The 13217-nt window shown below is 57.5% G+C and overlaps 2 protein-coding genes across 4 annotated transcripts; one reads left to right on the top strand and one right to left on the bottom strand.

Moving 5' to 3' along the window:
- Positions 1-67: 67 nt before the first annotated feature.
- GARIN5A (golgi associated RAB2 interactor 5A) lies at positions 68-5471 on the bottom strand. The gene is made up of 5 exons (XM_045775144.2): positions 5226-5471; positions 4883-5001; positions 4390-4520; positions 855-1131; positions 68-234 (listed from the first exon to the last, which is right to left on the bottom strand). The coding sequence occupies exons 1-5, from the start codon at positions 5284-5286 to the stop codon at positions 178-180; spliced, it is 645 nt and encodes a 214-aa protein (XP_045631100.2). The 5' UTR covers positions 5287-5471; the 3' UTR covers positions 68-177.
- Positions 5472-5511: 40 nt separating this feature from the next.
- On the top strand, positions 5512-11994 carry EMC10 (ER membrane protein complex subunit 10). Of its 3 annotated transcripts, none has more exons than XM_087871230.1 (8): positions 5512-5667; positions 6632-6704; positions 7627-7736; positions 8581-8685; positions 9020-9201; positions 9350-9443; positions 10348-10434; positions 10660-10767. In XM_087871230.1, the coding sequence occupies exons 1-7, from the start codon at positions 5554-5556 to the stop codon at positions 10432-10434; spliced, it is 765 nt and encodes a 254-aa protein (XP_087727356.1). In that variant the 5' UTR covers positions 5512-5553; the 3' UTR covers positions 10660-10767. The 3 variants fall into 3 exon arrangements, with proteins under 3 accessions (XP_087727356.1, XP_045631099.1, XP_087727357.1); XM_087871231.1 differs by lacking the exon at positions 10348-10434 and adding an exon at positions 6426-6529 and having other exon boundaries at positions 5535-5667; positions 10660-11994; XM_045775143.2 differs by lacking the exon at positions 10348-10434 and having other exon boundaries at positions 10660-11994.
- Positions 11995-13217: the final 1223 nt, after the last annotated feature.

Raw genomic sequence — 13217 nt, forward strand, 5'->3', positions numbered from 1 at the left:
GAACCAAACACCATGTTGAGGCAGCCATGTTGAACTGGTGATGTTGACAAAAGTGCTCATGACCTGGTTGTTGGTTAAGTGGCCGATCTTTATTAACTTTAATAATTCATCTTTCTGGCCCTGAGGTAGGGTACTTTGATCTCTGGTCCTTCGGTGACCTCACGGATATTGGAGGAATCAGAGTCCCCAGAGTTCAGAGGTCTGTGGGTCAAGTCTGGTTTCCACGGCTTGAAGCTGGGTATATGAAAGAGTTTGTCTCAGAGGCCTTGACCTGCGGATGTACCCGCAGTGTTGGCCGAGAGTGGATGGATGACTTTGTACTTACCTGGAAGGTGGGGGGAATGGGGTGTCTCTAGAGGAAGAGGCCCCACAGGTTTCAATGCCCCCACCTTCAAAGAGTGGTGCTCCTCCCCTCCCCCAGGCCTTATAGGAAACTGGGCATCTGGTCTGGCCCATCCTAGCCCTTCAGGGCCCAGGTGTCCCTTCCCCATATGCCACCGAAGTGGGTCAAGGGGAGAGAGGCTGGAGAATGGGGGTACCCAATTAGGAACCTGTATAGCCACCTTGGCTAGTATACCCAAGGCCCTGCAGACCCTGCCCTGCCTTGAGATCTTGCTGTCTCTACACAGATCTCATACCCTTTCAGGACTCAGGAGTGGGGCCTTCCTAGGTGCCCTGCGCTCTCAACACAGGAATTCAGGCCCCCAGCCCCTCCCTCATGCTCAGGAGTCTGGGTCCCCAGCCCTCTTTCGGGGTAGTCCAAATGTCCAGGGGCTTCCTCCACCCGGCTCCGGGCCCCAGCGCCGCCCACTCCCCGCCCCACCTCCTCCTTGGCAGTCCCGCCCCTCCCCCACCTCCTCCCGCTCTAGCAGTTCGTCGTCGTCGTCGTCGTCGTCGTCGTCCTCTCCATCCTCCACCGTCGAGTACTCCTGCGTGAAAGGCACGGCCCCCTCGGCCGAATGGAAGCGCAGGCGGTAGAGCAGCCGCACCCACTGGCCGAACTCGCGGTCTCGGGTCTCGGCCGGGGCCCGCAGCTGCAGGTAGAAGGCGCGGCCGGTGCGGAACTTGACCTTGAGCTGCCAGCGGCTTTCGTCGTGAACGAAGAGCTGGACGAACTGCAAGGGGAACAGCCTGGGAGGGCGGAAGGGGCGGCCTCAGGTTCTGACGCTCCCTGGCTCGACAGCCTTGCCGTCCCGGGCGCCTCCAGGGTCGGGGTCGCCCACCTCAACGCCCCTGTCTCTGGCCAGAGAGAGTCCTTTTTCACTTTCTCTGCCTGTTGAATTTTATCCACCCCCATATTTCGTCCATCCCCAGAGTACCTGTGTCTCCCGCTGATTCTTCTAATAGGTAGCTGCCTTCTTGAAATTTCCAGTTATATGTGAGAATGACATCGGACCCATAACAGGTCCAACGACCAAATTCCTGACCTCCCCAACCCAAACCTGCTCCTCTTCGCTTTCCCCATCCTAACTACATCCTCCCGCTTGCCCGCTCAGAAATCGTGGCGTTGCTCCTGACCCGACTCTCTCTCTCATATCCTCATCCAATCCTGCCACCAAATCCTGACGGTTCCACCGTTAAAATGCCACCGTATCCATGATCCGACCACTTCTAACTCCTGCCACCAGCCGGGTCCCGCCACCGGAATTTTCCGCCGGGGCGGCTGCCTCAGCCTTCGCCGCCGTTCCCACGCGGCCGCCAGAGGGCGCCGGCCAACACCCGAGTTCATGTCCCTCCCCGGGCTCAGAGTAAAAAGTCCGCACCTTGACAACCAACCAGGCCCTAGAGGGTCGGCCTCCTGTTTACCTCTCTGCTCACTCCCTCGCTCACTCAGCCCCTGCAACACCGGCCTCGTTGCTGTTCCATAAACTTTCCAGGCGTGGTCCAACCTCAGGACCACGGCACAGGCTGGGGAATCTTCCTCCAGCTAGCCCCGTGGCTTGGCCCCTTAATCTCGTGTCTTTCTCAAGAAGCACCTTCTCGGGGAGAAGGTCTGTTTCCAACCCGTGGCTTATTTGCGACCGTGACCACCCTTGCAGACCTCCCCACCCCCTACGGCATCTGCTTTGTCTCCACAGACCTCACCCCATTGGACAAACTGTCATTTATTCTGCCTGCCTTCCCAGCGGGCGAGTTTGAAAGCAGAGATTTTGGTCCTATTTTGTCCGCTGTTGCTCCCCGGGTACCCAGAGCTCACACATGGTAGGTGCTCAATGGATGCTTGTTGAGAGGGTGGATAATTTGACCCAGGTCACATAGCAGGGATATGAACCCAAGTCTTATCCACGTTCTTAACCACAACAGCAGGCAGCCACATACCACCCTCTGGCTCAGCAATACTATCTCTAGGAGTTGATCTTACAGACACCCTCACACCTGTGCGCACGGATGCCCTCTGCCTACCACACTGGCTGTAATCCCAAGACACCGGGCACAACACCACTGTCCCTTAGTAAGTGGCTCCATCTGTTATGACATTCCCCAGATGGCAGAAGAAGAGTTGTTTACAAAGCGTTGCCCACGCTTCACAAACATTTACTCAGTTTATCCTCTGACAGCCCCAGAATGTGGGTTCTCCTCTTATCACCATGTTCCAGATAGGGAAACGGAGGCACAGACAGGTAGGGAACTTGGCCAAAGCCAGTGAAGAAGAGCTGAAGGCAGGATTTGAACCCCAGCAGGATGGTAACAGCACTAGATGCAAGGCCGGGGTCCAAGCTCGTGTTTGTCCAAAAAAGGACCTGGTGGCTGTACTATGTTGATATGGAGCGAACGCTGAATTGGTGCTGATGAGGGAGTGAGCAGACCGGAAAAGGAGCGCGCACCCGCAGCTGGTTTTAAAGGAAGGGTGAACACCCACAACCTGCTGGTCAGAACTGGCCCAGGCTAGCTTGGGGCTGCAAGTAGGTCAGAAGGAGGGCCTAGGGGCTGAGTGAGTCTTGATGCTTCATTTGCACGGCAAGCTCAGTTTTTTTTTTTTTTACCTTGATGGTATGTTTATTTGAGGGAGTGTTGAAGGAGATTATGGGGGTCCAAGCACCCCTCAGCACTGTCCTTAGTGTCCCTCCCACTGCAGGTCATGACTCAGTGAGCGGTGAGACCAATTGGTGGGACAGATTAGCACTGAAAGGAAAAGGAGCAGTGCAGAAGAGAAAATGCCCCAGTGGAATGTTCTAAACTTATACAGGGGGGATACATAAAGGCTATAAGTAGCCTTAATTTTGTTTAGGTCAGAATCAGATTCTGCCACCAAGTGGGTTGCAAAAAAACTTTTTAGATTTTAGAATTGCAGACAAAGAACTGTGGACCCCCTTGTGTGTGTGTGTGTGTGTGTGTGTGTGTGTGTGTGTGAGAAGCGGGTCCTTCCTTCCTTCCTTCCTTCCTTCCTTCCTTCCTCCCTCCCTCCCTCCCTCCCTCCCTCCCTCCCTCCCTTCCTTCCTTCCTTCCTTCCTTCCTCCCTCCCTCCCTTCCCTCCCTCCCTCCCTTTCTCTCTTTCTTTCATTAACTGTGAGATGTAGTCAAAAAAGTGAAAGCCACTGGCAGAATGTTTTTGTAATATACTACATGTATGTAAATGTTTTGTTATTTCCAGCTGGAGTTGGAGGCAGGAGCCTAGGATGGGCGAAAGGTGTTATTTTGTGCCGTGTATGTTCTGTACCTTGATGTGTATTTGCATTACTTTTTCAATGAGAAAACAAAGACCCATAGGGGTAGTGTTTAGTGTGGCACTGGAGCTCAAGAATCATAAGGCCAGAGGCGCTTGGGTGGCTCACTCGGTTAAGCGGCTGCCTTCAACTCAGGTCATGATCCCAGGGTCCTGGGATCCAGCCCCAAGTCAGGCTCCCTGCTCCGTGGGGAGCCTGATTCTCCCTCTGCCATTCCCCCTGCTTATGCTCTCTGGCTCTATCTCTCTGTCAAATAAATAAATAAAATCTTAAAAAAAAATCATGAGGTTAGTAAGGATGAGGAACCTGAGATTCCAATCCCAACCCAACCCCTGAACCAGTGTGGGTCTCTGGGTAAGTGGCTTTCCTCTCTGAGCCTCAGTTTATCTCTTCAATGGATGGGGCTAAGGGGCCCCACCATATAGGTATGTCCAAGATGAGATTACCTAAGTGGCTTAGGAGGCGTCTGGTATGCAGAGGCACTGCACACACGGTTATTCCCCTGATCCTTGCCTTCTCATGTCCATCTCTCTCTGACTTCTAGCCCCTGGGGATTGCCCTGCCCTTGTTCTCCTGGGTGTCCAGCAGCCCACAGCAGGCTGGCAGCCATCCAAGACTCCTGGCCCTGGAAGTCATCTGTGTGAGAGGAGGTGCTGCAGGGAGGGGGCCCAGGATGCCCAGAGCTGGGGAAGGAGGTGGTCTAGGCTGGGATGGGGGCAGTCACCCAAAGAGCTGCAGGTGTCCATTATCCTTGGCAGGGCCGGCCAGCAACAACAGGTCTGGGAGTTCCAGGGCTGGACTGGAGGCTGCCACCCCCATGGTGACCTTGTTGGCGACTTCTCCTAACCGGGTCACCTGGGGCCAGAAGTTAGAGGTTAGAAGGCAGATAGATGGAAGGTGGGATTGGTGGGGTTAAGGGTTCTATGAGCCAACTGTATTAAACATGGAGTATGAGGTCAGACATCCTGGGGTCAGAGGTCAAGAGTTATCCAGGTGTGACCAGGTGTGAAGTAAGGGAAAATGAACGGAGGGAATCAGAGGCTAGAGTTCATAGAGAAGCTAAAGGTCTAGAGGCATGGGGGTGGGGGTTGATCCAGAATCCCAGGAGATGAACGTTATAGGAGAATGGTCAGAAGTCTGCAGAGCAGCGGTTCCCCAAATCAGGAGGTCAGGGCTCAAGCCCAGGCTCGGTGTCAGGGGTTTCTGGGGCTCCACACCTGCACAAAGTTGCTCTCAAAGATGGGGAAGTCTCGCAGCTGGTCGAACTCGCCGCTCAGGAGGTGGCGTTGGAGCCGTCCGGGCCGGCCCGTGGCATAGGCTGGAACCAGGGGGCATTCTAGAGGGGCAAAATTCGGGGATCTAGTCCAGGAGAGTGGGCCGGCCCCCCCGCCCCCCCCCCGGCTGGTAGGGCTCAGCTAAGTCCAGCTCTGAGGGTAGGGAAATCTGGGCTATCAGTCTTCGCATCGCCGGCCCCATCCCTCACCTGGGTCCCTCACCTGGTCCAACCCCACCAGACCCGGCTCCGCCTCTCACCTGCCATCCCACCTGGTCCCTCCTCACCTGTTCCACTGGGGGCAGGCTTAGTCTCGTGCCCCCGCATCATCGCAACGCCCCGCCCCATGGGGAGAGCGGAGGGAGGTGCCGGCGGAGAAAACCGGTGGGTGGGGCTGCGGGCTCTATCACGTCACAACTCAACGAACCCGGCTTTAACGTCACCGAAGAGACGCCCGTTATTGTGTCGTCATATAGGAGGCGGAGCCCAGAGACCGGCATAAAGCGCCGGCCACCCGGCTGACGTCAGACCCCGGCAGGGCTAGCGCGCAGGCGCAAAGAACTGGCGCAGGCGCCCGGCTCACTCCCTCCCCTGGCCTGATGGGAAGGGGCCAAAATGGCGACGGCCGGCGCTGTGGCTGCTCGGCTGCTCCTGCTCTTGCTGATGGCGGCAGCAGCCCCCAGCCGGGCCCGGGGCAGTGGGTGCCGGTCCGGGGCCGCTCTGCGGGGGGTGAGTACTCATTGGCTCTGCACGGGGGGCGGGGCTGACGGAAATCCTGGGTCTCGGGTGTTTAGGTCGGGTAAGGTGGGAACGAGGCATTGCAGGGCCAATAGGGAAGATGAGGTGAAAGTGAGTATAGTTAGGAAGGCTCTAGCTCGTGAATATGCATGAGGGGGCGGGGCTCGGATGGGATCGTGGTCCCTGGGCTCTCGGTGCTGTAAAAACGAGGATGCGTCGAAAGAGGTTGGGGCGTGAACATCGTGTTAACGCTGGAACGCTAGGGAGCCGCAGTTTTTAAATATGCATGAGGAGGTGTGGCTCGGGTGGAACCTTGGCGAGTCACACGTGGGAGCGGCTAAAACGAAAACGGCTGAGAGGCTCTGGAGTGACTGGATAGAGTTCTGCTTCCTGAATATGCATAAGGAGGGCGGGATCTTGAGTTGGAGGATTAAAATCTGGACACGGGGTTGCGCAGGTGTGAGGGTTGCGTAGGTGCAAGGGCGTGGTTGGAGGATGTAGAGGTAGGAGAAATTTGAATTTGGAGAAATGGACGGCGTGGAGCCTTGTATGTACCTGATACGGGGCGGAACTCGGGTGGCAGCGTCCCTATTGTGGCTGTTAAGGTGGAAACGAGGCCGCTTGTATATTAGGTTGGGAAGGATGCTCAGGCATCCTTAACCCACAAATGTTTACAATGCTAGGCGTGAAGATAGTTGCCTTGGAACGGGAGGTGGTTGCCTTGGAAACAAAGTTACCCTTCTTTGCAGGCTTTGGTTTTCTGGGGACCGTCCAGATCATGAATTTTCATGAAATGGGCTGTTCCCGGTGAAATCGTGGTGGCAAGTGTCAGTATTTGGATATGAATATGAAAGTAAGGTTCCTCCTTCAGCCTGGGTCTGTCCTGGGGTCTGTGGGTCCTGCCCTGCTGAGGGCTCTGACGGTCCTCACCTGGGGACCTCTCTCTCACCTGCAGGCTGGAGCAGAAGGTCGAGAGGGTGAGGGCTGCGGGACTGTGGGGCTGCTGCTGGAGCACTCTTTCGAGATCGGTGAGTCCAGCAATTTCCTTGTCTGGGCACTTACCCGTTGCCCCGTGAAGAACTTGGGTCTGGGTGCCACCCAGTGTGAGACACGCCACCCATTTACTAAAAGCTTTGCCCCTCAGAGTGTGTTTGCATTATTCTGGGGAGGTTGGGGCAGGGAGGGCAAGAGAGAGAAGGAGCTCTGCCTTTGAATACTCCCGTTACCTGTAAGACACATCCTAGTTTCAGAAAGGCCAGTGCAACAGTAATAAGGTCAGAGCAGACTTCTGAGACCAGTCACCTTGTGCCCTGCACTAGGGCCTAGATGCTCTGCGTGTATTCACTCAGATGTCTTCACCGCAGTCATGCAATGTAGTAGGTATTAAAGAAAGCCCCATTTTCCAGAAGGGGGAAACTGAGGCTCACAGGGGCACCGCACAAGTTCCTTCTATAAGTGAGTGGTAGAGGCAGGACCTGCTGTACAGCCCAGCTTAAACAACTACGATTCAGGTGTTCAGAATCCCAGACCACAGAGGTCAGTATGGCCCCAAGGTCCAAGCCTCCAAACTCTGTGGCACTTGTTAGAAACACTGAAGCTGGGACCCTCCACAGACCTCCTGACTCAGACCCTGGCCTCTACCCAGGAAAGCCCCACTGGTTCTGATGTGGCCCAGTGGTTGGAAGCCCCTGTATTTTGCAGCTGGGAGAGCCGAGGCCCAGAGAGATTAGGTGACCGGCCCTGGGTCACCTGGCAAGGCAGAGGCAAGGCTTAGGAGCTGTGGTGTCTCTGCCGTGGGCTGCCCTGTGACATAGGAGGGCAGGACATGATGGGGGGTGTCCCCACTTTGCAGGTGGGAAAATGGGAGCTCGGGAGGGGGAAGAAGCCTGGTCATTGCAAGGGTCGAGGGGTTCAGTGGTGGGGTGGCTGCTGAGCCCTGACTCCCCACAGATGACAGTGCCCACTTTCGGAAGCGGGGGTCACTGCTCTGGAACCAGCAGGATGGCACTTTGTCCTTGTCGCAGCGGCAGCTCAACGAGGAGGAGCGGGGCCGGCTCCGGGTGAGAAGGGGACCCGGGGCTTGGCTGGGGTGTGGGGGGACCTGTGCTTTGGAGCATGCCATGCCATATCGTTAGCTCCTCTCACCCTTCCAGGTTGAGCCAAGATACTTTACAGTCAATTAGGAGATTTGCTTGGGAGGAGAAAGAGATCCCCATAAGGGCCACAGTTAAACAAAAGAAGGTTTTTCTACTGTGGCCTGCTCCGTGGCTTCCTCAAGGGCCGGGCTCTTGCCAGGCCTGGCTTGGTCCTCCCTAGGGACAGTGTATGGAGGTGCAGCAGGCCAGAGGAAGAGAAAAAGGAGGGGCAGAGAGAGAAGCCATCTTTTGGGGATGGCCCACAAAAGCTGCCACAGTCCACTTGCACTCTCTCCCTTTGGCTAGATGTAGTTGCCAGGGAGGCTTCATTGTGGGCGGGCACGTGCCCATGGGCGCCCTCCCTGTGGGAGGTGGCCCACCCCAGCCAACCTTGCTGTGTGCTTCCCACGTGGTTCTTTGTCACAGCTGCCTCCCTGGAGAATTTGTCACTCCCGTGACTGGGGAGTCCACGTAGGGGGTGGGCCCAGGTGCAACTGGATCCAGGTTTGACAAAAGTGTCCGTGGGGCTCCCTCCATCCCTGGGCTGGGCTCTGCTCCCCTTGAGGTGGCTTCTCCCCCAGGTGGAGCACCCGGTGGCGCCTGGCCTCACTCACCAGCAGGGCCACCTACTGGGAAAAGTCCTGGGCTAGGGATTAGGAGGATGCTGGCGGGGTGAGACAGGGGAAGGGTCCCCTGGGCCCAGGGGCGGTCCAGGCCTGGTGGGGGCCACGCATTGTCCTTCTCACTGTCACCCTCCTCTGCTCTGCAGGATGTGGCAGCCCTGAATGGCTTGTACCGTGTCCGGGTCCCTCAGCGCCCTGGGGCCCCTGATGGCCCAGAGACTGGTGGCTACGTCTCCTCTTTTGTCCCCGCGGTGAGTCAGTGACGGGGCCCATCCTTGTGCCTCCCACCTGTCCCAGCCTGGCTTCCACCATTTGTGCCCCACCGTTTATGGACAGGGAGGACTCAAACCTGACCTTGCCCTCAAGGGTCCCCTGGGCTGGAGGGGGGACGGTCCAGGTGCTGGACCCTTTGATGGGACAGCACAGGACCTCATGGGAGGTCAGACTTGGACTTGTGCCTGAGGGAGGGGGGACCTGTGAAGGGCTTTGAAAGATCCTTCTGGGCCTGTGAGAGGGGGCTGGAGACTTGGGGGTCTTGGTGCGGGTAAGGTCTGGGTGGCAACCCTGATCCCCCTGCCCCCCCAGTGCTCCCTGGTAGAGTCGCACCTCTCGGACCAGCTGACGCTGCACGTAGATGTGGCTGGCAACGTGGTGGGCGTGTCAGTGGTGACGCACCCCGGGGGCTGCCGGGGCCACGAAGTGGAAGACGTGGACCTGGAATTGTTCAACACCTCCGTGCAGCTGCAGCCGCCGGCCACCGCCCCAGGGTGAGGGCGCGGGGTGCGGGTGTCCTGGGTGCGGGTGCGGGGCACGGGCGTGGACAGCCCGTCTTTGTCTCAGCCGTCATTCTGCTGCCTTTGCCGTGTCCTTGTTGGCTGCCCCCAGCCCCTTACCCTGTCTCCTTCTCTACCCCAGTCCTGAGACCGCAGCCTTCATTGAGCGCCTGGAGATGGAGCAGGCCCAGAAGGCCAAGAACCCCCAAGAACAGAAGTCCTTTTTCGCCAAATATGTGAGTGGAGCTCTGCCTACCCCTGCTCCCTTCCCTCCTGAGTCCCCCTCTCCCCTTCTCTCCCCCATGGCCCTCGGCCTGTTCCTCATCCTCCAGGCCTCCTGTGTGTGGGGCTTGCTTGTCACCTCTGGGCCTGTCTCCTGGCACCTGGGCTGAGCCCAGGGCCAGGACAGAGTGGGTGAGGACTGTGGAGCCATGCGCCCTGCCCCCCCATGTCTGTTCGTGGCCGTGGCCGAAGGGCGTCCAGGCTCAGCAAACGGCCGGCCCGGAGCCAGGCTGTTCTGGGAAGCGGGGACGGCCTCTGAAGCTGGGGGCAGATGTGGTAGAGGCAGTGTCAGTCTTGAACAGAGGCCTGTCTGAAGGAAGGGCAGTGAGGAGAGACGGGGTCAGCACTGGGAGGAGGTTGGGACGAGGCCTTAGGTGGGCCAGTGCTATGAGGCACCGAAGAAGGGAGAGAGGCAGAGTTTCAATGGAATGGGGAGATTTGGAAAGGAGAGCGTGGGTCGGGTCCTCCAGCCGGGCCTGGGATGCCGGTGGCTTTGGGAAGGGGCAGTTAGGGGAGGCAGGGCTATGGGTGAGCTGGAGCTGGAGAGGGGACGGGCCTATGCTGCCAGGCTGGGGCTGGGGGGAGGAGCTGGGGGCACTGGGGCAGAAGGCTGGTCCACCCGAGGCAAGGGCAGGGGGCAGCGGAGGCCACTGTGGGTGGGAGGATGCCAAGCCCGACTGCCCTGAGTGTGGTGCCCGTGGGGCCTCAGTTGGTTTGCCAGTAGCTCCTGACAGCTGCACTGTGGGGAAACTGAGGCCTAGAGAGGCCAAGAACCTCCTGCCCCAGCTCTGCCCTCCCCGATGGCCGCAGGACCCCATGGCCACCCCTGGCCCTGACCTATGCCCCCTCCCTCCTCAGTGGCACCTCATCCTCGGGGGGGCCGTGTTGCTCACAGCCCTGCGTCCTGCCGCCCCGGGGCCCACGCCGCCGCCGCAGGAGGCCTGAGTGAGGACTGAGCCCCCTCCCGCCTCTACCCTCCCTGCACCCCACCAGCCCTTCCCCAACCTGTAGTGACGTAGGGGACCTGGGCCCCCATCCCTCACGTGGCCTCCCCTCACGCCGGCTCCCCCAACCTTCCCCGCCCTGGGGGAATGCGGCTTATACTCATGTCTCTTCTTTCTGTCTCTCTCTTTGTCTGTCTGTCCATCCATCCTCCCATCTGGCCCACAGTGGATGTACATCATTCCCGTCGTCCTGTTCCTCATGATGTCAGGAGCGCCAGACGCGGGGGGCCAGGGAGGGGGCGGCGGCGGGGGTGGTGGTGGGGGCAGTGGCCGCTGAGGGTGGGGGCATCAGTGCCTGGTCGTCTTTCATCCAGGTAACCCCCTTCCTGCCAGAGTGCTCCTGTCCTTGATCATCCCAAGGATTTGCCAGCTCCTCCCATCTCCAGCCCATGAGGGTAGGAGGACACTCCTCCCCAGGAGTCCTTTCCCTCTGGGCGGACGGGTGGCCAGATTCTGGTGCACCCTGCCTTCCCCTGTGGTCCCTCTGTAGCCCCAAAGGCTTCCTCTTGCCCACAGCATGGAGCTCAAGCTCCTGGCCCAGCTCTGACCTTGTGTTTGTCCCCCTCCCCCTGAGCCTCATAGTTTGGGAACATGCCGAGTTCTCTCCAGCCTCTGTGCCTCTGTTCGTGGTCTTCTCGCCCTGCCTGTCCCCGGCTGGGCTAGGGGTCCCTCTAACTTCTCTGACACTGGATTGGGCCACGCACTTCCCACCTGTCTGCCCTTGAGGGGCCTGGCACAGAGCAGGTGTGGGCTGGCCGTAGGCGCCCCCCCGGCCCCATTCCTCCCAGCGGCCCTGCCTCGGGACCCCGCTCTGGCCTTTATCTGCCCGTGGCTCTGAGCAGCAGTTTAGATGTCCTGCCCCGTCAGGATGCCAGGCCTTCCGTAGGCTTTGAGGCATGAAGAAATGATGTTTAAAGTAAAAACGAACTAATGTTTAGTAGAGTCAAGGGCCGGATGATGTAAATAGAATCCCTTCCCCTCCCTGGAATGTCTTCCCTGGGACGGGCCACCAGGAGAGGACCACTGGCCTTTCCTATTTATCACCCCCCCCCGTCTGTTTAAAAATATCAACAATATGTTGAAATACATCAGTGTTTTGAAAAGGTACGACTTCCAGCAACCAAATGCAACCGTTGATTTGGTTCTAAGGAAGTCCTGGTGTACAGGCTTTATTGAATTCCGCTCTTCGCGCTGTGTGTTATTCAGAGACACACAGAAACGGCCGTCATGGTGGCTGTAAGGCTTGTGCAGCGCTCCGCGGTGTTGTAGGGCAGTTTATTACACCGCTCCCCAAATGTCCAGCATTTAGCTTCCTGCTGGATGTGGTTATAAATACCACGACAGTGAGCGTTCTTGTCTCTCTTTGGTGAGTTTGAATTATTTCTTGGGGATGCATGACCAAAAGTGGAACGACGATGGCAGATTGGAAACACTTTTATGAAAAAGTAATGCATTCGTGTGGCTCGACTGTCAGAACAACATAAAACATGTGTGGCGGACAGTTGTCTCCCCTCGTTGCTTTTATTTGCTTCATTTCCGTCCTCGGGTCCGTCTGTGCCAGCGCGGGCAGGTAGGGACACACGCTGTCCTCCTTTCTTTGTGACACAAAAGTAGCGAACCCCCTACACTGCCTTGCCCTTGCTTCTTTGCTCCTGCACCTTATATTCTGGAGACTTCTCCTAGTGGGGGAATGGCCTTGCCTTTGTGCCCCGCCAGACATACATACAGGAGCTCATTCAGCCTGGCCTCCACCTACGGACGTCACCGTTTTCACAGATGCAGGTGTAGCCAGGATAAAACCCCAGCAGCGGGACAGCCGGCCAAAGGAAAGTGGCATTTGTAAACGTGATCCATGTTGCTGAGTTGCCCTCCGTGGAGCAAACGCCAGTCCCCATTCCCCCGCGGCCTTGCCAACAGATGGCTCAAACTGCTCCGTGTCATGAGGCTCTGCATCTGTCCCAAGAGGGAGGTGGAGCCCGGTAGCACCATTGCGATTTTCTGGGTTCTTGTCCTTTGCTCAAGGGCGGCACTTAACGATTTTGATTCCTCTGTTGTTGCTGATGCCTCGAGCCACCCCTGTTTTCTGGTCCCTCTGGATTCCTCCTGCAGAGGCCCTTCCTGTGGCCCTTCTCTTCCCTCAGACCTCGCCCCCAGGGGCCAGCCACTCCCCGCTGCGCTGTGACAAGTGGCCTGAGAGTCCCCAACAGTCCCACCGATTTGCAGTTCCTCAGTATTTTGTTTGACTGTGTTGTTGTGTTACACACCTTCCAGCAGTGGGGGTTATCGTTCCACCCGATTCTTTGTGTCCTTAAAACATAAAACAGTGTCCCAGGGGTGCTCTTAACTTGGCCGTGTCTTTCCCGGCTGCGCTCCGCGTGAGTTCTGTTGCTCCCTGTCTGAGGTTGCCCCCGTGGTGTTTACTGGTGCTTTCTTGGACAAGGTTGAGACTCGGAGTTCCTAATCCTTTGTCTCATTGGCAGGTGCATTCTTGCCCCAGGCATTTGTCGGACCATTTTGGAATTTTTTAATGGATTGAGTTTGAGCTCTCTACCTATCTGATTACCTTCTTTTCCTCTGACTCTTTTGAATCACTCTGGAGCCGGCAGAGTTAATCTGCGGTATATTCCAGTCAATGTCGGAGCTAGTTCAGGCTCCTTGGGGGCTCTGTCCTCATTAGACTTTTCTAATTCTTGCCTCTCCCCGGAGAGCTCCCTTACTATTTCA

Source organism: Ursus americanus, chromosome 21, assembly GCF_024610735.1.
Source record: "Ursus americanus isolate L20-20 chromosome 21, mUrsAme1.1.p, whole genome shotgun sequence".
NCBI lineage: Eukaryota > Metazoa > Chordata > Mammalia > Carnivora > Ursidae > Ursus > Ursus americanus.

Bases quoted from the DNA above. Each gene is read 5' to 3' on its own strand.
- GARIN5A (XM_045775144.2), bottom strand. From the start codon at position 5,286: ATGGGGCGGGGCGTTGCGATGATGCGGGGGCACGAGACTAAGCCTGCC. The intron at 1,132-4,389 runs GTGACTGCCCCC...CCGCCCTCCCAG, and splicing joins GGACACCTGCAGCTCTTTGG to GCTGTTCCCCTTGCAGTTCG. The intron at 235-854 runs GTGGGGGAGGGG...TCATATACCCAG, and splicing joins AACTGCTAGAGCGGGAGGAG to CTTCAAGCCGTGGAAACCAG.
- EMC10 (XM_045775143.2), top strand. From the start codon at position 5,554: ATGGCGACGGCCGGCGCTGTGGCTGCTCGGCTGCTCCTGCTCTTGCTG. The intron at 7,737-8,580 runs GTGAGAAGGGGA...TCTGCTCTGCAG, and splicing joins AGGAGCGGGGCCGGCTCCGG to GATGTGGCAGCCCTGAATGG. The intron at 9,202-9,349 runs GTGAGGGCGCGG...TCTCTACCCCAG, and splicing joins CCGCCGGCCACCGCCCCAGG to TCCTGAGACCGCAGCCTTCA.